A 24,278-nucleotide genomic window follows, 5' to 3' on the forward strand; every position below is an offset into this window, starting at 1 on the left:
ACATTCAGTGTGTCAATAACAAAATTTGTGGATTTACACACTAAACCATCTGGCTAATCCTGCAGATGGCAAAGGAATTGATTTCTGATTTAAAAAATAGTCATAAATTTGATCAGGGAAAAAAGCTAGAACATCCTGCAGCTTTTAAATCACTATTCAGCATCCTGGCTCTGTCAAGTGAAAGGGTCAAGCTTCCTCACTCAGAGTGGGCTCCTTCAGGCTCATGGGCTGGCACAGCTCTCAGCTATGGCAGTATCACTGCTCAGGGGTGATGTCTGTTGGCACACAATTTTCTTTTGAAATAAAATTAATTTTTTCTGGACATGATCTAAAGTAATGCTAATCTAGCAGTGATCCTGGTCCTGACACAACAGGATCTTTTTCTCTCCTTCGTTTCTGAAGCTCTAAGTTAATCTTTCCATGTTACTTTCCTCTCTGGCAGTGTATTCTGGTATTTTATGCTGGTCTTTCTGTATCTCATATATTAGAACTGGCCTGAAGGATAGTTCTGGAGACGAGGAAATATCGTTCATGGAAATTTAAAAACAGGCTAAACTTCAAGCAAATAAACACTCATGAATTATAAAGAGCTTCCAGAGAAGTAACAAATACTAAAATGTTGGCTGGCCATGGTAAACCAGGAATATCTTTAATGACAGAAAGTAGCTTAAGATGGAGCTGTTTGGCAGAAGCAACAGGGAGAACACTTTCAGATGCACTGCTAGAGCACTGCACTAAAGGGCAAGATTAAGCACTGGTAGAACACAATGTTTCCAATAAAATACTTCCATTAACTCTGGTTTACTCCAGGAGAGGACGTGGCCTGTCCAACCCAAGTCACCCAATGCCAAATTACTTTTATAATCCACTTTTCCACTGACACTGTAAAGGTCCTCCTGAAAAGATGCCAGAGACCACCTGCACTCCTTAAACAGACAGGGACTGGGATACATCTTGGTTGGTTTTTACCAGATCAAGTCATAAACATGCAGATAAACAAAGGAAATTTTTTAGAAAAGGTCTTTATTGATATCATGCTCAATATATCCATAAAGCACCATTTATTTAATTCAAGCAACTGTAAATTTGACTTATGAAAAAAAATATATATATCTCATTATGTCACAGTATTTGTAAGAAAATAAACCTAACAATTTGGTAACTTGGCTTTAATACCATGCACTTATTTTCTCAGAAGATTGCAAGGAGAGTACATTAACTGGGAAAAGGGTGAACAACTAATTCTTTATCAGTTTAACCAAATAATTAAACTTATTTTTTTGACCTAGCTACCAACTAAAGTGAATATAAAAAGTAGAAATATAAACATCACCAACATAACTCTAAAACACAAAATCAAGACCGTACAGTAACTAAGAAGGCACTTCTGGTTTCTGATTCAAGTAAGCATTTCCAGTTTTAGCAAAACTCCTCACAACTACAAGTTAAATCTAAACATCCATTGTTACTAGAACACATAATTCTACCTTTTCAACATTAAATTTTAATGTTTTATAATAAACCCTTGTCATTTTCTTATGGTTCAAAAGTTCTGAATCAAGCAGACATTTTTATTTCTGCAAGCAGAAGAACTGCAATACCACCATTTCAGATTGTTCTCTCAGTCAACTGTCATTTGTAAGGCAAAATATCTTTACAATGGCACTTTAATATGGTATCATCCAAGTAAAATTTGCCAATTCTTTACAAAGATTTTAATTGTCATTGTTTGATTTGTTACATTTCTGTAGTTTTCAGGTAAATAATCTAAAGTACTAATTTTTATACATTCATCTTATGCTAGAATGATGTCTAGGTAAACTGACTTCCAGATTGAGCGCAGAGCAACCATTAGCCTTCATTAATAATGTTCATTAAAAGGAAATTAATATATTAGACTAAGAAACACCCTTTTAAATAGCTACAAACTGTTTTATTACTGGACATACCCATAATATGATGGTCTTTGGAAATTTCCAAGGAGGTTATGGTTCCATGAGATAGCAGTGAATGAGAAGGAGTCTCAAGATTTTTGTTTTATTCTTAATTTCAATCTGCTTTCTGGGAATAAACTTTATGGGTCAGGTAGCTGACTCATAACATCTTCAGCAGCCATAAATCATGACAGTCACACTAAAGGAAACCAAGATACAATAATTAGTAGTAACTGTCAGGCTGGCCCACAGCTTCTTTAAAGTATTGCATATTGTCCATCCATCAGTTACCCCATCTTATACAACATAACAATCTAGTTTTATTACATTTCTGTTATTAAAAATGTGTTACTCCTGTTTACAAACACATCTCCACCCAAAACCATACCCTGACCTTTCACCATGGGCTGCATTAAAATGCACTTTCAGAAGTACAGTTCCTTAGTGAGCATGGAGACCACGCAGGGAATCTGCTTCTTCTCACTGAAGCGGGGATCGTCAGACTGGGACTCGAAATTCGTGGCCACCACGTAGTTGACCCGAGTGAGGATCTGCATGATCTCAAGCTGCTTTCCATGCTCATTTAGCACAGAGCACAAGGACTGCACAAACCAGGAGCCTCTTCCAGGGTTTCTCCAGGAGTAATAACCTGACAGGAAAGACAAGGAAGAAAATATATGGAGTTACATTTGCTTTTTTGTGTGGAATATTCTGGGCAAAGATTAACAATGAACAGACAGAAAGCTGAACTCTTAACAGTTGTGCCACATATCCTATTTCCTTAGAGTTGAGGATAATGTATGTTAACTCTCCAAACCTCACACTACTTAAGTACCATTCTACATTTTGGCATTTGGGAATCCGCAAGAAGTAAGATTACACAGGTTTCCTTTCTGAGAGTAAGTTTTGTACTGTAACTATTACTGCCCTCATCATTCAATACACCAGGACATGGAAGGGCAGGATTCCCAGAAAATAGTACTGCCTCTGCCATCTGTAATCTCCCTTTTCCTCTACAGCCAGTGATGAAGGGTTGGATACCCAGTGTAGACTGGCCTTTGTGTTTCGTCCATCAGTGTATCATCACTGAGGGTCTATCTCCAGTCCAGCCCCTATGGATTTTTCAGCCTTCTACCCCCATCCTGACCCTCTTTTCCTTACCTGGCACTGTGGAATAAGCAAACAGAAAATCTGCTTCTACTGGGATTTTGTATCTCGGGTTGGCATCTGTCTCCAGGGTGTCATTGGCAGGTCCAGAGTCAGTCTGTATACCTTCATCAAATTCAGAGCCTCTGCAGGCCTGAAAGCAGAGAATGTTTCCAATAAGCAGAAACAAGGCATTATAACAATTAAACAGATATTGTCCATCAAAATTTTTTAATGGCTTCGGTTCTAAGCAGTACTTTGCATGTATTAAAAGCAGAGATGCAATTCTAGGGGATATTTAATTGTTCAGTGATAAAGTTACTAGCTTACCCTTTTCAAAAATATACCTCCTGTAAGCAGAGGAGGCAAAGGTGTTGAGGCTGTGCATCTCAGTTGTTTGTCAGTGTTGGTTTATTCTAACCAAGATTAATTTTACCAGTCTAGAGTCATTCTCAACACTCAATTATTACATAATACCGTGTGCAGTGTGACTTCTGGACAATTTCTTGACAGTGGACTCCACAGGTGGAGACTCTACAGTGTGGACAACCTGTTCTAATGTTTGAACACCCATTACAAGTATATTGCATTTTTGATATTTTTCCATTTATCTCTTTGAGTCTTAATTTTCCCTTAATCATGGGTTTAGCTAAAGGGAACACTGGGACAATGGTCTGGGTGACTAATTTTCAGCTCTTGATCAGGAGCTTTGACTGACAGCTCTTGCAAAAGAACAAGTCTGACTGGCTTATATAACAGGGATGGCTGTCTTTATTAAGATAATTTCGAAGTCTATAAAGTAACCATTCCAAAAGTGTAATTAGAAGAAACATCACTTTAGTACTATGAAGAGTCTAAAACAGTTTTCGCTTTGAGGAGGAGGATTAATTGAAGGAATAGCCTAGGGAAAACCACATCTGCTGCAACTCTTACATGTAAATAATACTATGTATTATTTAAAAAAGAGAATTCAGACCCATGATATTTCAGTTAATGCTGTTTGAAACAGTTGTTTTTAAAAGTTTAACTAATATACAATTAATTACATGCTAATTTAAAAATGCAATATAAAGTAGGCTACTGAGGAAAATAAAAATGTTTCTTTTATCAGTTATTTGTAGAGACAGCCTTAATTCAAAGAGACATGGACAGTATTATTCCTATTGAAAAACAGGTACTGTCCTTAGCTTTGTCTGCACAAAGGTGAGTTTATCTTTCTGCTTTGAGGTTCATATATTACCAAGAGAAACATTGTCGAAAATTACAATGATGATATTCTTTACACCTGTGAAACTCATATATAAATTATCTTTTAAAAACAAACAATAATTTCACCCATAGACAACTTCTCTCAACACCTTTTTTTTCATAAAACCTCCAGCAACACTCAATAAGTCAAGCTACAGGGTTTTTCTAGGGCAGACAACCAACAGAGTGTGTTCTCCCTGCTGCAGCAGTAGGATACTGTATTTACCTTAGGGTTATTACCTGAATGAAAAACAGTTTGGGTTTGCCTATAAGGCTTTTACACTTGTCTCCTCTGAACAGGGCAGTCAGACTCTTGATAGCCATGGGTCCATCTGTGCCATAGATGAGCCCTTCTTCCCCATGGCTTAAGAGGATACAGGCAAAGCAGGCAGCATCACTGTGGTTCTCCTCGGCAGCTACGTTTTAAATGGAAATTACATTTAGCAAACACATTTTTCTGAGGCTAAATACACATTGGGCTATACTGTCAGGCAAAAGAAGGAGTGGATCATCTTTTACAATGTGATGAGTACCTTGAGTTCATGGATGCACCCTCCACTTGACTCTGAGTTCAGCTCACTGGAATCAATGGGCTGAACTCCTTATCTAGTATGACAAGGCTCTTCACCAAACACACAGCACAAGTGCTTCACAAGAACACCGTGCACTTTTGAACTGATGCTGGGGCATGAGGTGGGAAATCAAGCCCCGTCCATCCAGAAAATAAATACTTCCATATAGAATATTGTGTGTGTGGCCTAAGCAATCTGCTCCACTTTAACCTGCTACAGGTGAGCAGGGAGTAGATTCAGTGACTTCCAAAGGTCTGTTCCCCTCCCCTCTAAATTATTCTGAATTTTTACCTTGCTTCAGTAATTTTTCCATATCATCACGGCTTCGGTCATTGTATGTAAAAACCTCAAACCCTAAGTTTCTAAAACTCTTAGCAAGATCTCCAGCATCTTTGTCGGTGCCATTACGTGTGCCCATTCCTGCCAGAAAACAAGGAACATGGTTGACTGCAAGTTACACAACTCAAAATGATCCACGTGTTCAAAGGCAAATGTTTAAAACTGATAAACTGAAACAATGTCTCGATGACATGTTTTTAAAACAATCCTCTAGCAGCATGGAGAACAAATTGTGAGATTTTAAAAATAATGCTACGTCCAGTGTTAACACATATCTTATCCTGAAAAATACTGGCGTGCCCCCAGCATCTTGCAACACAGGACCTCTAAGGATGATCCATCTCCTTTTGGTTGTGTAGTACAACACAGGCACAAAGCACCCCATGGAAAACCTGTTGAAAAATGTCCCTATTATACCCACTGAAAATAACTGATACAGAATCTTTGGGAGAAAACAACTTACTGCGTTTGCCAAGTGTACAGGAAAAATCCTACAAACCCGATTATAACACAAGTATTTGTCTACCTTGAAACCACATGTGGTCTGGAAAGTAAAATGCAGGAGTGAGCAGAACACACCTACAGCTATTAGCTTTTGTAGCTCATAGCTGCAGCTCAGGGACAGAGAATTTATAACATGGGTTGCAGATGCCAAAGTTCAAATTTTAACAACATAGTTTTAAACTCTGGAAAAAAGGTTTAGTTTGAAGTTGGTACATCCAGGAGACATGGTCTTTGAGACATTTACTGAAAAGATGTTGAAAAGGGCCACTCTAACACAAATGTTAGAGAACAGGAAAAGTTTTCCTGTTTCCAGGAAAAGGAACAACTATTTATCAAAAAAGATAGAAACATTCATTAAAAATCCGTGTCCTAAAAACAGAATACTTACTGATTAAAGAAAGTATAAAAATTCTATGGTCTGTAATGAGTATCATCAAGGAAAGAACATTACCTGTTTTGTCTTCAAAATTCTTGTTGTTTATAATAATACATTTGCCAACTTTCTTGTAATCCATATTATACTGGAATGTGGGTGTAACAATTCGGTATTGATTACTGAGAGAGGGCTTTGGCTGCTCTTCTTCTCCATTCTTCCTTTTTCTAGGTGATCCAAATGAAATTATTGTTAGTGACCAGTCACATGCATGGCCTATTTACCGTAATTCAAACCATTCATGCAGCCCTGCCCAGTGTTTCTCCTTCTCCAATATTTGGGTTTTTTTTCATTTACATTTTGGATCAAGGCATAAAGATCTTGTGATTTCCATGAAGTGATTCTTGTGTGCAGATGGATTCTGACAAGGTGAAGTAACTCTGGAGTGAACTGCAGCCAAGAGCAGGACACACAGATCCTGACCCAGAGATAAAACAAATGTCCTGCATGAAATGAGGCCGGCAGTAACCTTTTGCAAACTGTTTCTGGACATATTTTACTTCTACTGTAAGTAATTAATATAAGAACAATTTTCCCTTAATAGACATTCCAGAGCCATGGAGATATGCACTTTACCTCACTGTGTGATGAGATTTGTTTACTGAATCATCATCATCCCTGAATTCTGTGCAGATAAAGACTAAGCAGTAGGAAGTTTCTACTGAAAAAAGTTATAGATGGGAACAAGTCACATGTTAATTTGGTCTACACAAACAGGACTCTGAACCTATGCAAAAACCCAAGCACATTTCAATGTAATCATTGATACCTCAACTTCACATCAAATACAACCTAAGAAAAAACAAATCAAACTACTATAATAATTATGTTAATGGTTATATTAATAAATCTTCTCTGGTTATATGACTGTGTACTGATGTTTTTGCTGTGTTCAGGAGTCTTACACTGGATTAGAAAGAGATGCCAAGGGATAGCACAGACATTACTCACAGATTTAATCTAAATAAAGTGTTAACACCAAATCAATTACAGTCAGCATGTACACCTGATGTAGAAGCATGAGGAGCTCAGCAGTACTTGCTTTTAGAGGTGGACTTTTTGGTCCAAGCAGGTGGCTTCAGGTGTGGTTAAGATCTCCTCAAGCAGAACTGAAGCCAGTAAGAGCCTATAAGGAGTCTGATTCAACCTCAGAATCACAAGCAAGCTTTGGAGTCAGCCCACTTAAAAACAACACTCAGGAAAGGGCAGAAGAAGTTATTGGCACCTCTCTCATTTGTTCCAGCATCCAGCTTCCAATTATTATTTATTGCTGATGTCTGAGAGGAAAACATAAACGACTTTCACAGCACAAATAACTATATAATAAAGTTTGGTTTTAACAAAATTAATTCTTCCTATAATCTCAATTATTTTAAGTACTTTCACTCTTCTCATTCTGACATCTTTCTAAATAATCATTAATTTATTTGCTTCAATAATAACCTGTAGACATGAGGTTGCTATGAATTGATTAAATGTTGTTTAGGTAACCTATTTTCTTACCTGCCTGATTTAACAATGGTTGTCTTTTAGCTTTAAGTGTCCTCTTTTTTATTACTAAGGGGCAAGACTAACTGGAATCTATAATAAACCTTCTTTAAATGATTCATCATGTATAAATGCTACTGCAATTCAATTTCAAAACAGCTTCTTCTTATCTTTGAGTGCTGTCATGTTCTACTATCAAGGGCCAAATTAAAGAGTTGCACATGATAGGCTTTCATTATACTCTTCTTACATGTGACCATCTTAATATCATGTCCTCTTTTGGACTTCCCTTAGAGACTAAAAAACAAGATATTGAACTGTATCTACTTGAGGATTATGTCTGGAAATATAGGGTTTTTTCCCTTTCTGGCAAATTGCAACTATGGATATTCTCCTTGCATATGCTTCTTGAGGGCTCTGAAAGCAATAATTAAATATGCTTTGCCTCAAGAAAAAGTCTTAACCAATTCTTAACTAATTCTTTTAAAGAATTAGTCAGAGCTGTATGATGCTGATGCTACATTTGACTTTCAAAGAGATCTTGGATTCTTTTTTTAACCTAAAATTCCCCCTGGTCCTTCCTCACCAGACAGCTCCTTGTCAAAGAGAGAAGAAGAAATTTCAGAACAACAAATAACCACTCAGGCCCATGAAGAGGCATTTCCTCAGCCCACAGATTCCAGTTTCTACAGATTTATCTGGCTTCAGTGATTTCCTGAAAAACCTGTTCAGACAACAGTGGCTGTTACAGACACTAGAATATTTTCAAGGATATTGTGCACACATTTCTGTTTATGTCCAACCCATGAACAGCTGTCAACACTCAGGGATGGGTGCATTTGAGCAGTATTATGTTTGCACTGTCTGCCCTTCTAAAATGCTGGAAGTGACCTAACTCTAGCCCAGGAATCAGGCAGCCACATTACCCCACAAAAAGCCAGACTGAAAATAGCAGCAAGGGTTAAGTGGCACAGCAATGCGGCCACGAAACTTCTCTGAAACCACTCCCAAGTTCAACAGTTTGCACTCATTCATGCAGAAATACTCGTGAGTTTAAGGGATGTAATTCCTGCTGCTGGAATTCTCAAAAGCAGCCAGAAGCTCTGTGCCAGTCCATGGCAAATGCCACAGACAAGCCTTGGCAGCACATTTCCCCATTCCTTTACAGAGGACACTATGGTTTTAGTCTAATGATTCCTCCCAATCTGATCGGATTAATGAGATACTAAAAAACCACAACAGGGTTACACCTATCACTTCTTTACTGGCATACAATAAAAAGTTCCAGAAATCTTTTGGCATTAGTCCAAACTGAATGAATAAGGGAGCAAAGGCTTGGATTATACTTAGCCTGGACCTGCAAGTCCAGACAAATTCTTTTTTGAAGATTCTGGTTCCTGTGCCAACATAGCACAATATGGGAACTGCCTGACTGGACTACACTCACAGTATAATGTCCAGCTTTTCAGATTCAACAAGCTAAATCAGACTGTGTAATTATAACTAATAAAGTTATAAATAAGCAATAATCAGGCCTTAAGGGAAATCTCCTGTCAGTGATAGGCTGGCTTATGAAAGCTTAAATCTTTTTTTCTGAACTTTGAACTGCACACCTGCTAATATAAATGTTGATTGCTGTTCTTACTAAGCTTTCTAATTGCTGTTTTTTCCAAAAGGGTTTCCACAGATTAGTTATATGCTTTTATAAAATATTTTAAACTATGTGCCCTCTGCTTAATTTCTTTCTGCTTCTCTGGTATCTAGTGCCTTTAATTTCCTTCTTTTGGGATTCAAACTTGCCTGGACTAAACAGAAAGTTGAATTTCATTACTGTTTATTCATTCTTCAGGTCTCAATTACAGCTGTGCCTTTATTCCTCACTCCATTAGTGGTCACTGATCCTTCCCTAACACAGAAATATTCTCCCCATTATTTCTGTCATGTATTTCATGTTCTCTTCCTTTGGTCAAAAGTTCAGCAAAACTGGAACTCCACTCTGACACTCTCATATAGCTTGCACATTTTCACCCTCACTGTGTCTCTAAATCCAGGCCTTAGGCTTGCCAAGAGCGTATTTGGGAATGTGACTTCATCTAGTCTAGTCATAATTTCATCTAGTCATCTAGTCATCCAGTACTGACTGAATCTAGACTCAATCAGTATCAGTCCTGGGAAAATCATTATTATCAACTTCTCACTTTTCAAATGTAAAACTAAAGTTATCTATTCTGTTTATCATTTTGTTACTGAACTTTTAAATAGCAGTAGTAAAGTGTTTTATCAGCATGAGTGGTACAATTCTGTCAAAGTCAATGGAGATACCTCACTTGCATGAGGAGTAGACTTGATCTTCTAAAGGACTGCTACCCATCACAAGAAACCTTCTTTTCTCTTATACTTGGAATAAATTATTGTTTCAATATGGTTCAAGATTTCAGGATAAAAATACCAACGACAACATTTAACTATACCTAAGGATTATTTAGAGAAAATAAAGCAGTGTCTCTTAGCACCTGTGATTTTCTCTCCTTTGACTTCCTTTCTACTGGCACCTTCCTCAATTCCTGCTGCTACCATGTATTAGTGTGACATACCAACAGATTAAGAATCCATGTGCAGGACAAAGGCTTCCTTGAGCATTGTCTTTATTCACCTAATATTCATCTACTTCTCTGCCTGGCTATTTAAGTGACTTTTCTTTTCCAGGGAGAGCTGTTCAAAATAAACTCTAAAAATTATATTATAGAGGGGTATCTAGGTTTTTAAAAAAGCTATCATTCCCTTCCCTCCCAGGAAAATTAGGGCATTTTGTTTCTGTACTGAAAAATCTAAGCAGATAAAGAAAATTCTACAATTCTGTATTATTTAATTTAAAGGAGTTGACATTCAGAGCTGTGTAGGAAAGGCCACACTGATTCCATTCATTTTTATTTGAAGTAAAGCCACAAAAGGAGAGAACTATGTTTTAGGCTGCTCTATGCAGTTCAGTAAACTTCACCTTTCCTTGATAAGGAACATCTCAAAACATTAGGACAGTTTTACTCTGGCTTCCTTCTTTTACACAATGTGCAATATAATTTTTGAATAACTGATAACATGTTTCTGTTAAAAAGAAAACTTGCCCTTAAAAACATGGTGTCTTCACAAAACATATCACTTCAGGATTCCTTCTGGAGTCCAAATGCTTTTTTGGCATTGGTGAATAGTTTTATTCTAGTTTTTGTCACGTTCTCAGCCTTTCTGTTGGATCTAGGCAAGACTGCTGCAGGGGATAGTAAAATATTCTCAGGTACTCCATCAATACCTACCAGAACTGTCATACACTTAAGTGTTGTGAGATGCAAGCTGTCTTAAATTGCAATGCTCTTCCATCTATTAGAAACAAATGAGATGTTTCCCTTAGGCCTTTGACATTTGGGGACCTCTTTACAGGCTTCATTTGAATAAGTTTCCCATCATGTTACAATATTGTGGAGTACGTGGGACAATGCATTAGTTCTAAAGGCCTCTAAAGAAACTTTACTGATTTATTTTTATGCAGTTTGTGTGGCTATAGGCTGCTCTTTCTGTGTAAAAACCCCCACTCCTTCCATTGTTGCATGCACAATATAAATTACATTTGTGACTACTGCTCATCACAAATGCTGTTTGCTCTCCTGGGGAAAAATCCTGGACTGGACTTATTTATTTAGAAAGATAGTGAAAGGATAGACAGAAAACAATGAAAATGCAAATAGGATTGTGTTTGAATTCACAAGGCATCACTAAGCTATGTGTACTAAAACTGAGTGTGCTGGAGATCAGTTTAGAGTTATTAATAAAAAAAAAACCTGAAAAGGAAACAGAATTTTTAAATTAGCTAAACAAGGTTCAATATTTTGTTCTATGTTTCTACCTTTGCCTCAATAATTAGTGGTCTGGTGGGCTCCGTAATTCCTATGTCTGAAGCTTTCTGATGATCATGCATTAAGATCTTGTACTTCTACATAAACCTTCTCCTCAAACTAGCAGCTTTAATAGCTTTATCCAGTCTGAATTCACTGTATTTAATACACCTCTAATTACACTCTCCCTACTTTGTTTTTTTTTTTTTCAATCTTGAACCCTGTTTGCAATATCAAGCAAAAGACACTTGTTAAACCTGACCAGAGCTTTTTAGATCTTAAATTCTCTAAGCCAGACTCTTTGTTCTTTGTCAGATCTGTTTTGGTAAAGTCACACAGATTTAGAACTGCATGCAAATAACAGATTATCCTGTTGCCTTTTTTCATTAACATTGCATCAGGTTGGCAGAACAGCAATATTTCGGGACAAGAATGTGTCACCACCAAACTGTCTTTTATAAAAATGAATATGCCTTTACTGTTAAAAATCAGAAAGCATAAATTATATGGGATAAAGACAAGGTCTAGACCAGTTACTAAAACTGTATTACAGTGCATTTGAAAGTGCATAGTCAGGCTTGCAAATTATGTGCCTGTAGAGAAACTGAAAAAAAAAAAAGCTTAATAGTTGAAACAAAAGTCTCCTGAGGGAAAAGGGGCAATACTAACTGTATAGGAGGAAGTTCAAGTAAGCATTGCATACCTTCAATTTCCCTATTAGCAAACATTAGCAAAGGCCTGCTGACTTTGACAGATGAGAACCAACAAAATCACCAGTCCTTAGAAGGTTTGTTTAAAATATATTCCAGATAGATGTCAAAAGAAAACTGAAAAAAAAAATCTAATATTGAAGTTAGGACATTTTCCTAAACAAGTGGTCCTACAAAACTGCGTGTAGAAGTTCCCCAAAAAGCATTTAAACATTATTTCACCTACATTGCTTACCATGGCCCACAGATGTCTTACACAAAATACATGAAAACTGACAGTTGGAATTTAGAATAGCAAACATAAACAACACAATACCACCCACACATTCACACACACAAAAACCAGTGTTCCTGGATTTCTGTTCCCTGACAGGATCTTGTTTCATCTGTTAAAGAAATTCAAAATTTCAGTGAAACATGCTAAACTGATAATACTGGAGTTTGAAGTTCATATTTATTGATGATATATAAAGTCTGTGCTGACCTTGCCTATTTATATATTGCTTTGCTGAAATGTCTAAACTTTAAAAGTAATTTTTGGGAATGGGTGGAAAAAAGGGAGACGGCCATTATGTTTCCTGGAACACCACAGTCCCCTATGAACACTCCACTTTCCTACTGGGAGCAACAGGATTGCTCAGGCAATAGAACAATGTAAATAATTGTATTAATAATTGTAAGTGTTCTTAAGAACAGGGCCATAGGAATTAATTAGCCTTCAGTTTCTTTTTGAACTGCCAGTTAGTTCATGACTTCTTAAGGGCATCTTTGGAATCAGAATGTCAGCTGACTAAACAGAGCCAGTTTGAAAGCCAACAGAGGCAAAGCCTTTTCCTTGAGTGAACCTGAAGTTAGGAACCTGCTTGGACAGCAGCTCTTGTTCATTTGGGAACTCGCATCACAGGCCCCTCAAATAATCGTAAACACAGTAATTTTGAAAAGAAAATAGTGCTGTAGCAGTATCAAAAGAAAGGAGTTAGGTAAACAATGAAATTATTTTCTTGAACTTATCAAGATAATACTAGAGCTGGGAAGGACCTAAGCTATCATTAAAAAAATTCTTTCCAAGATTGGACTGAGTTCATTCATCCAAAAATCCAATATTATACTACAAACGTACTTTTGTTCTTGATATTACATATGTAACAGCACTGTAACAGATTTCACAGAAAACCTGCAAAATAAACCACTTCAATTTATTTAAAGAAATCCTGGCATTTCCCTAAATTTCCTAATATCATACCCAAGAGTACAACACAGAATAAAATATATTTATTAAGACCATATGCTAGCTATGCTTTTCCCAATTAACTTGATGAAAGGTATTAAACAAACCAAAATGAGTTGTGCATCTGCTGTTGATTAACTTTGGGAAAGTAACTCTGTAAATCTTTGCCTTAGTTTTTCCATTACAAAATGAAGTCTAAACAAACTTATTCCATAAAGCAATTGCTGATCATGTGGCTTCTTTCCGGGGGAGGGTAATGCAAAAACTGATGCCCCATGTTCTAACTAACTGAGCCAATCCCAGTGGCAATCCTGTGCCCTGAGCTCTGGGATGACCCTGCTGGGGCAGGGAGGTTGGACCAGATGACCCATTGTGGTCCCTTCCAACCTGACCCACTCTGGAATTCTGTCCAGTAAAGCACAGAATAATTTTAGAATTTGTATTTTGTACATCTGTGCAATGTTTATGTCTAGAGTGTGTGGGTTAGCTTACTGACAGGTGCCTCCTGGAAAGAAAATGCATGAAACAAAGCCATTCTTACTGTAAAGCTACAATCTTATTGTAAACCTCCACTTTTTGTGGAGGTTTACAGTGGATCTCAGCCCAGGAACAAATTCCTAACCTTGATTACTGCACATTAGCTTCCTTGAAGAGAGAACTGCTAGTGCCTGTGTAAGACTATTTAACATCAATTGAAACACTGAATACATTTAAAATTTCTCATTATAAGACATTTTTCAGACCCTAAGGTACTCTTGTAGCTTTTTTGCTCCATTCTAGTTTCAGAGCCATCCCCAATTGAGAGAGAAAATCTTCTCTAAAAACATGGAAAACAGAGAAACTCAGTCCACAGTATAATGGAAGAGTTGAGCTGTTTGAAAGAACAAGCCTCAGACTACAACTTCTGGCATACTTTGTAAATGTCTTTTGATGTTCTGATAGTTAATCTAAATATGCCTTCCTGTCTTTTTAAGTATGTGTTAGTGATGGCTTTAACTAATTCAAATCAAAACCACAACTGCAATTTAACTTACTATATACAAATTAGACCAAGTGCATTGGGACTAAGCCAGCTGCACTCTGGACAAAAGGTTTCAGCAGACTGATATCTAATATTGTCCACATTTCACAAAAGTTAAAAAATGACAAAATTAAAAAGAAAAGATATAGGTAGCAGTGCACTTAGTATTTTAGGGATCACTTAAAACCCACATGACAATTTTGTGGTGTGATGCCTGCAACAAAGAGTTCTAAACTTTGTAAATCATCACTTTGTAATTAAGATTCAGCTTCCCAATTAGCTACATGATATCTGCCATGCAGGCCTCACAATACTGTTTGCAACATAATAGCCAAAAAACATCCACAGGGTAAATTTTTACAAATAAAGAATTTTTATTGCTGAAAAGCTTTCTGCTCATTTCTAGAAAACCTGTACATCCATACCTTCCATGGGTGTTCTGGAAACTGAAATCTTACATGATCATACCCTAGGCAGTAAATAGGCAACTGACAATTATATGCAAAAACAAAGATGAAGCTTCTTTTACCTTTCAGAGGTACTAGGAGAAATTAACAGGTACACATGGAATCCTTAGAAAATGACTCAAAATAAAGCAAGCCCTCCAAACAGTAATGCTCAGAGAACACTCTGGTAAGGATTAGCAATTGCAAAAAGCCAGTGGAGCTATGATTAGCTAAACTAAACTGTTTTAGGGTATAAACTCATGATTTTTCCAAACAGGGAGCGGAGAAGGAAGGAGGTGAATAACATTCTACAGTACCTTGGCTCATCATCAAATGGTACTCCACACTGCATCTGAAAACAGCTTCAGCTTGAACTCAGGAGCAGGTCTGATGTCTGCTAAAGCTAGGAGCCCACCATGCTCGGGGTTACATTGCAGAGGGAAGCAGGATGCTGTGTGTGCTCAGGCCCCAACACCCGCCTGTGTCAGCAGTGGGTCACGCTGGACTGTTCTGTGGGGCTATTCAAACCCGGAGCCATCACCCCGCCAGCTGAGGTCATGCAGCCCTGAGCCACCTTTGCTGACAAGCAGAAAACACGCTCCCATCACTCATTCTATCTCTGTTCCCGTGTAAGAGTGCAGAAAAATAGATTTTGAGATGCAGGTGGGACAGCAGAACACTTTGTGATACATCCCTCTTCCTTCTGGCAAAACCTGATCCACCATGAGTACAATATTTACACAATGAATGTTTCTAGCAAAATAATGCAAATTAACATGCATAGTTTACAAAACCTCTCTGTAATTTACCTAACAGAATTGTTTCCCTGCCATATTTACCTTTAAACAGTTTTAGTTTATACAAATTTGGCTTAATTTTTTTTGGATTGCTCTGAAAGCTTAAATGTCACATTACAAAATAAGTGTCCTCCAAATTCTGTATGCTACAGCCAAGAGTTTGTTGTAATGAAGGAAGTAAATTACTACACAAAAGAAATTAGGATACTTGACTGTGATTACTTCAGATACAGTTCCTGGATAACCCAGGGTTTGCTGTACTTCATGTTAAGAAGTATCTAAGGAGACTGGAAACAAATATTGACTGTGAATCAATGAGTTCTTGTAATATAGATTAGATACTATTTCAAGATACTTGGGCTTTTCCTATGAGGTACATCCAGTAAGTATCCAAGGGAAAGTACAAGCACTGACCAGAGTTTCCACTCTTCCTGCAGTGCTCTCCAGAAGTTGAGTTCCAGATCTAACAAAAATTGCTTTAACAAAACAACAACAAACAACAAAAAAGCCCCCAAAACACATACTTACACAAACACACACACTCACACAAACAAAACCCCATCAAACCTCTCCAACCAAATCAAAAAAACCCAAAGAAAACAGACCAAAACCACCTCTGATTTAAAAAAGAATAATACAAATGAAATATCCCTGTTGTTTCTTGTTACAATCTCTTAATTGTCTTTGCAGGAACTATTCCAGACTATAAATTACTTCTGAAATTTTATGTTTGGTGTTTTCAGGTGAATATAAACAACTAATATTTAACTTGTGCTAAACAGAACAAACAAACTCCAAACAAAATTGAAATTATAGTGTGATAGATTTTGGAGCTGTGAAAGGAAAGATCACCACCCATTTACAGGACAAACTAAGGCACACAGTGACTTCCTTAGAGACATTAAGGAAACATGAGGCTGAAACAGGAGGTCAGCTCAGATATCAGAGTTGCAGCCCAGAACATAACTTCAGATAATGATTCATCAGCTGTTATTTGTTTTAAAGTAGCCTGCTATTTTTAATCTGTCTAAGGATAAAGGAGATACTTTTCTTAGCAATACCTACTTCAAAATATCTATTATATTCTGACACTGAGAAATGTGTAACAGAATGGAAGGCTCTGGAAAACATATTTATCTGTATCACTATGAAGCTGTTCTTCATAGAAGTTCTGCTTGAAAAGCAGCTTCTTTTACAAATCAATATAAAAATAAGTTGTTGGTAATCCCCAATAAGGCACTTATGAGCTGGACTTGATCCTTGTGGGTCCCTTCCAATTCAGAATGAATGGTACTGTGAAAAGTGAATGGAAAATAGATCCCCAAAAGACAGAAGAACAACAGAAAAGCTTAGCTGAAACAAAGACAACTTTCTACACCTGTCACAACTCCAGAGCTAAGGTTCAGCTGAGGATGAATCTCAAAAATTAATATTTATTCTTTGAAGGACAAGGTTGTTTATGTCGAGAAACATGGCTGTACTGAGACAAGGGTCATGAAGTTAAAATAGACAGCCTTTGGTAACATCTTTGCTTCCCCACTTTGATGTCCTGCAACCCAAATAAAAACTGTACACTTGAAAAGAAAAGGTGTATATGTCCATCAATCTTTTTCACCTAAGGACTAATTTATAAACATGGTAGATATCCTAACAATATAACTATCACAACCCTTGAACTACACAAGGCAAGATGTACACTGGCATTTCCAGGAAACTTTCAAATTACTCAAAAGTCTCAAACTCTAAAGTGGTGGGACTTGACAGAAATAAATATCTTACAGATATTTTGGATTTGCTATGTTAAACAGCTAAAATATTCTTGGTGACTACATGCCCCACAAAACCTCTCAAATTCCTCAGTGGGATTTTCTTACAATCCATTTCATGTGTCTGCTTTGAGAATCACACACTTTCAAACTTTCATTTGTAACTAAGTATTTGTAAAGATTTTTAAATATTTAAATTGTGTTTTCTGTTTCCAGATGAGAAGGGGAATATTGATTGTAAAACAAGAAAGTAGAGCTAGAGAAGATAAAAGTAACCAGAAGACAAATGGTTCTATAAAATTAAATTAGGATAAAACTACTACTAATAACAAAATTCTTCTGCATTGTTTCTTCACGGAAGCCCACGAGCAGTCAGGATTTTTGACAGTGCAAATACAAGTCTACCAAGCCTTGGGAATTTCTGGATGCAGCTTTTTAAAAGAAAACCCAACTTTAATTAGGATTAAGAGAAATCTTAGCTCTACTTAACACAGTGCAACTGCAATTTTATTCCATTTCATGTTACATTAGCTTTCCTGAATGCTAACATGCATTTGCTGCTATCCATCTCCCTAATGGAGATGCCCAATAAAATACAAAAGATACCAAATGAAGATACTGTATCATCCTGTGGAGAAGCAAGACTTTATTTAAAGCCTTGAAAGTGTAAAAGCAGCACACATAGCATAGTTAAAAAACCCCAAGCTTGTATGGGAAAAATTCCACTAGTTAGATAAAACAATAAAACACACATTTGAAATCCTCAGCTGAATCTTTCTTTAAACACGTTTTAAACTTTTTTTGGTGCGCCAGAATGCGCCTTGATTCTTGCCAGAATTTGTCCTGATATTTTTGCTTTCTGAATCATAACATTTTGCTCAACAGCCCGTGTTTTGTTCTTTTCGCAGTACATAAAATTAATACCCTCCTGCCATCTAGTGGCTAAAAAACAAAAACCCGGCGCCAAACACGGCCGGCATATTTAATCCAAAACTTCTTCCAACTCTCTTCCCCACGGGACAGTTTTTCTCACCAACATTAGGTAAGTATTAGCACTTTTCCAGAGAGAAGGAAATGTGTAGAAGATAATTCCCCTAAATTGTTGAGGTGTCAGAAGAATCTGCCCATCCTGGCTTGTTCTAAGCCTCGTGGACTCCTTGGTAAAGCAGCCTCAGACTTCTCAGAGAGAAATAAGCTGCAGTGAGTACGATTTTAATTTACTTCTAGTTACTGCTCTGACATGGTAGATCTCCAGTCACAGCCAGAGAAAGGCAAGCTGAAGCTGTGAAGCTACTGGAAACAGCTGGTCTTTCTGCACAGCTTTGAATTTAGATTCTCACTGCACTGTTCTCTCAAATTAAAATTAATGTGCTCATTTAACATCACAGATTACTTGTTTTCCTATTGAGCTTGCATATGTTAAGCAATAGCACATGAAATTCAGTGAAGAATTTAATTGAGAATACTGCACAACTGGTAAAGACTGGGTTGATAAAAAAAAAAGGGACAATAAAATCTAGAGTAGTCACTCTAAAGTTTTCTAGATACCTTATTTAAGATGTATTACTTCATACTGCCAAAATAAAACTTTAGCAATCAAGACAGAGAGCCACACTGGTTCAAGTAAAAGTAAATCTACCCTGGTATCTGGCACTGACTAGAAATGAGTCCGAAGAAAGCAAGCAAGCAAGAGAAAATGGATACAGAATACATTGTCACAGAGATCTGACTTAGGAACATCTCCACCAAAGATGTTAACATCTGGAATTTCCTTCCACACGTATATTTAATCTCTTCTGAACTTACCTAAAATCCTCACAACTGCAAATCCTCTGGCTTTAGGTTCTATAGTGACATTCTGCTCTGTGTTACAGTTACACCTTTAGAATTGTTTTAAACCTACTGCGTGAACTTTTCATTGGATATCTCCTAGATCTCCTTGTGAGGCACAAAGAATGATCATTCTCTCTCCACTTTTTCCTTTATTACAATCATAGTTTTAGATCAGATCCCATCTTCCTTTATCCTCTCACATTACTCTCCTATCTTCCTTCTGGCCAAAGAGCTTTGGTTTCTGTAGGACAAAGACTTTGTCACCGTGCTTGGATTTTTAAGAACTTAACTGTCAAGCACCTCATTCCTCTTTTACTTTCTCCAAGAAACTGGTAGATTTCTCAAATGCAATTTTTTCTACAAAATCTAAGTTGGATTCTCTCAATTACCTCATGTTTAATCTGAGCAATTTTTCACTTATGAAGAAAAATGTTGCAAATTGCATCTTCAAGGAGTTCCCAAAAGATGAATGCCTCAAACTGATGACTAGCCAAATTATTAAAAAAAATTCTCATAGAAAAAAGTCATAAAAATGCTGATTATTACCTTTTCTTTGGAAATTATTAACTGAGATGCATAATTTAATAATAGTATTAGCATATCACCTCTTATAAAGAAGACCAAATCAAATATCAAAATACACATTTTATAAAGTTGAAAAGAAACCTTTGAAAAATACTTGACAAGATTTAGAAACAAATGTTACATTTGTCTATTTGTTAAAATTAATAATACACATGCACATCATGAAACATATTTGAGGAATGATTAGACAGAGAAAGTACAGTGATTTGCTTCACAGCACATCAAAAGTCTTCTAAGACTAATGCATCTTCACTTCTCTCACAAATTTGTTACCCCTATTAAACTCATAGAATAAGCAGCAAAAAATCAAAGTATATTAGCCATGTAGTCTCTGAATTATACTGCTCACTTTAATGTAAATTTCCAATAGTAAAAAAAATCAAAACCACTCTGCAAATGCATTAGACTTTGCATTAAATATCTCTTGGAAAATCTCACTAAATCCAATGTGAAGTAGCCATTTGCTGACATTCAGTAATATTTCTGGACTTTGCATGTTCATTTTTAATCTTTTGCATTTCCAATCACATTTATCCAGTGTTTTCAGGAGTACAGACAAGCAGTAAATAGTTCCTGCTTCCTACTGATTTAACAAAAGTAAGCTTATGCTTCAGTGAGACTATTGTGCTTTAAAATGAAAGGCTTTTAATGTGTTCTGTGAGGGGTTACATCTTTAGACTTGGTGAGGATTCTTTGTGCTACAACCTAGATGGCACATCCAGGCTTTAAAGTAACTTAGACAGTCAGCAGGGGATTCCAGTGATGCTGGAGATTAGATGAGCTGAGCGCAGTAAAATAGATAATTAATGGCATATTCAATTCCCAGCTCCACCAAAGGCCAATGCTTAAGATGTGGGACTATAATTGATGCTAAATGAACTTGGTGGTCTCTTAGCTGCCAAATAAAATTTATGGGTGATATTATAGGTTTCCTTATAGGGGGATGCTATAAAGAAATGCTTTAGGGTACAGACCAGATACATTAAATTCATACAACATAAACCACCTTTCTATCCAGACCATCAATAACATTGTGGACATGGCAAACTGAACACCAAATCAAGACTTTTTATGTGTCTTTGATTAAAAGGGTACCATGGCAGCTGATACAACAAGAACAGAAGTATGAGTAGGAACTTACTTTCCAAAAAGTGAGAACCTGCTGCTTCTGTCTGGCCTTGCATCAACTGCATCAGAGCCATCACCTTCCTCTCCAGCAGGGAGATCACCACGCTGATCCTCTGACATCTACCAATAAAAGTACAAGAATGTAAGCGTCCCTCGGCGAGCGCTGACATTTTAGAAATACTTCTGTGAACCAGGTTGTTTCTGGTCTGGTTTATAGAAGACACATGTGAGGGGTTCAGTCAATTTTATTGTATAATACTTCCTCAAGAAGGAGCGGCTACAGATTTCTGGTCCTGACTTGCTGGGGTGTTGCACATGTTCAGCCATCTCTATTTTCTTGTGGCAGTTACTTAAGGAACTCGTCTAATACCACTCTCAAAAATGTAGATTACAGCAAAATTAAAAATAATTTTATGGTGAAAAATCACAGAATCATAGAATACAACTGTAAAATAGAATCACAATATTCTGAGTTGTAAGGGACACCCTGGGATCATCAAAGTCTAACACCTGGCCTACACAGGGTAGTCCCAAGGATCCTGCCATGTGCCCGAGTCCACTGTCCACATCACAGACGTAATTCCCACAAAGTTTTCTTTCTATGGTTTGGAAAGAAGTATATTGAGATGAAAGCAAGGTGTTTTTATTTTCATGTACCCAGTCACATGTGTGTAAGTCCTGTGTATTTTCCATGGGTGGTTATAATTTAATCACTAAGCAGTTGGGAAACGACCAGAAGAAAGGACAGCACAAGGATCTGCACCAGCTCAGCAGAGAGAAGCTTGGGGCAGGACCTTCACTCAGGGTGGGATGCACTGAAACATCTGCTCTCTGGTTCCAGATTTTCATCAGGAAATCAGCCGTCATTCCTGCCCCTTCCCCATAGTTAAGCAGATTAAATTTGCTTTTACCATCCATTTTCTGAGAAGGCAACGCGTTTTCATCGAAAACCACCCCGGACACCAGGCAGCAGCGTCAGCTCAGAGGCCACCAGGGCTCCACGGCTGCACCACCTGCCCGGGGAGCGGGGCGCTGCCAGAGCTTCGGGAGCTGCCCAGAGCAAAGAGCTGCCCAGAGTTAAGAGCTGCCCAGAGTTAAGAGCAGCTCGCAAAGCCGGGTCTAGGCTCGGCTTTGACAAGCCCAGAGCACAGCGCAGGCAGAGCGCGCAGGCCGCGGGCGGGAGCTGTGAGGGAAGCGGGCCCAGGCTCAGCAGGAGTGCACAGGGAGGAGAGCGGGGCAGGGGCCGGGCAGCGGGCCCGGGGGAGCCGGGGGGGCAGGGGAAGGCCTGCGGAGGGCCTGGGACTTGCCTTGGTCCTGCGTCCGGCCGGGCGGGAGCGAAAGCGAAACTTAAAGCGAAACTTAAAGCGAAAGCGGCCGGCGGTGCCCCCGGGGCGGCGCCGGGGCGGGGCGGGCTCCGCTGGCGTGTCCCCATCCCTGTCCCCATCCCCGATCCCTTCCTTGACCCTTGTCTCCGTCCCCATCCCCGTTCCCTTCCCTGATCCTTGTCCCCGTTCCCATCCCTGACCCCATCCCTGTCCCCATCCCCCCGGCAGAGGGTCTCGGGCACAGCCCCGGGCCCTCCTCGCTCCCCAGGCAATGACGGCCACATCACAGCGGAACCGAAATTACCACTTTTTAATAGCTGTGCTCCGGCACACCCCCGCAAAAGAAGAGCCGAAAGTTTCATGGTGACACGAGATTGTCTAGATCTAAGGAAATTTTTCCCCTTATATAAACTTCAGTGGCATTTCCTTATCCTCCCAATTATTCTGCATGTTGCATCTCTGCTAATTACGACGTCCCACTGGGTAGCCGTAGCATCAGGCCCAGCAGTCCAGTTTGTGGACTGAAGATTGGCACAGTCTTGCTAATTACTCCTGGATGCAGGCTCCGATCCTGCAAAATCATACACCTACCCAGCGGTGCGTGGTGTTTAACATTCACTACCTGAAGAGATTTACATCAAAGAGACATTTTTCAGTGTAACTGCCTCCTAATTGGCACAAAACACAGGCACGGTAACAAACAGGCTTTTGCTTCCCGACAGGTCAGTGCCTCGATGTGATGGAGGAGCTCTTGCCGTGTCTGCACGCTGCTGCTGGGACTGCTCCCTGCTTCCTGGGATTGTGCCTGTGGCTCCTGGCTGGATGCTTAGCCAAAGTTTTCTCCTAAAAATCAAACTGAGAGAATCCCATCGTTCCTCTCATGCCATCTGTTAGCTGCTTCTTTTCAAGAAGACAGCATCGCTTCCAAATTTATAATGTGATCCACCATGGATAGCAGAGACATTGGAAATGGATGGAGAGGGAGAGGGAGAGGGAGAGGGAGAGGGAGAGGGAGAGGGAGAGGGAGAGGGAGAGGGAGAGGGAGAGGGAGAGGGAGAGGGAGAGGGAGAGGGAGAGGGAGAGGGAGAGGGAGAGGGAGAGGGAGAGGGAGAGGGAGAGGGAGAGGGAGAGGGAGAGGGAGAGGGAGAGGGAGAGGGAGAGGGAGAGGGAGAGCTCTGCAATCACCATCAATCACTGACTGGCAGTGGCATCTGAAATTCAGAATATCTAAATGTGCTTTTCTGATGATGTGTATGGGTGTTACCCAGGAAATACAGAAACTGTTTGCTTCTACATCTTGCTGAAAATGTTTATCCATTGCCATCTGGTCACCACAGTCAAATTAGCAGACCTAGAAATGGCTTTTTTCAAAACATCACTGTATTGCTATCAAAAAAGTGGTCTGACAATGCTTGCTATAAGAATGGGTTGTGGGAATTTCTGACTCAAACTGTTGATGAAACTTCTATTTTCTTTTCATGTTGGATCCTGGCATTCACAAAGAGAAAATTTGATTCCTCGGTGTGTTGCAATAACTTTCTTAAATACATGTTAATTTTAATGCAGTACAAGGTGCTAGATTTCATTTTCAGAAAATCTTGCTTGTTTTCAGTATGGAGAAAATTAGAAATATAGTAGAAATAGAAGGAAGTACCTTGCTTCAGGGCATGGAGTTGTTGCCACCTAGGAAAGGGTCAGGAAGGGAAAAAATTCTTACGTAGAATATGGCACAGCTAGGTGCATGCATTACTGGGTAAGGGGAAGAGCCAGCAGTGTGATACCTTTGCCCTGGAGACTCACTCTCCTCCTTAAAAGCATTAGTAATGGAACCTTTGACTGGATATTTACATTGGGGAAAATAAGTGTTTAACCACTGCATGCAGCTGCAGGA

General features: G+C 38.5%; 1 protein-coding gene across 3 annotated transcripts; it reads right to left on the bottom strand.

Annotated features, from left to right (window-relative positions):
- Positions 1-617: 617 nt before the first annotated feature.
- On the bottom strand, positions 618-22,890 carry CASP7 (caspase 7). Of its 3 annotated transcripts, none has more exons than XM_023929871.2 (7): positions 21,974-22,466; positions 21,076-21,182; positions 6,195-6,343; positions 5,192-5,320; positions 4,569-4,744; positions 3,096-3,234; positions 618-2,583 (listed from the first exon to the last, which is right to left on the bottom strand). In XM_023929871.2, the coding sequence occupies exons 1-7, from the start codon at positions 22,004-22,006 to the stop codon at positions 2,360-2,362; spliced, it is 957 nt and encodes a 318-aa protein (XP_023785639.2). In that variant the 5' UTR covers positions 22,007-22,466; the 3' UTR covers positions 618-2,359. The 3 variants fall into 3 exon arrangements, with proteins under 3 accessions (XP_023785639.2, XP_086755577.1, XP_023785638.2); XM_086899451.1 differs by lacking the exon at positions 21,974-22,466 and adding an exon at positions 22,692-22,890 and having other exon boundaries at positions 1,045-2,583; XM_023929870.2 differs by having other exon boundaries at positions 1,045-2,583; positions 22,370-22,668.
- Positions 22,891-24,278: the final 1,388 nt, after the last annotated feature.

Source organism: Cyanistes caeruleus, chromosome 8 (assembly GCF_971803275.1).
Source record: "Cyanistes caeruleus chromosome 8, bCyaCae1.hap1.1, whole genome shotgun sequence".
NCBI classification, from domain to species: Eukaryota; Metazoa; Chordata; class Aves; order Passeriformes; family Paridae; genus Cyanistes; species Cyanistes caeruleus.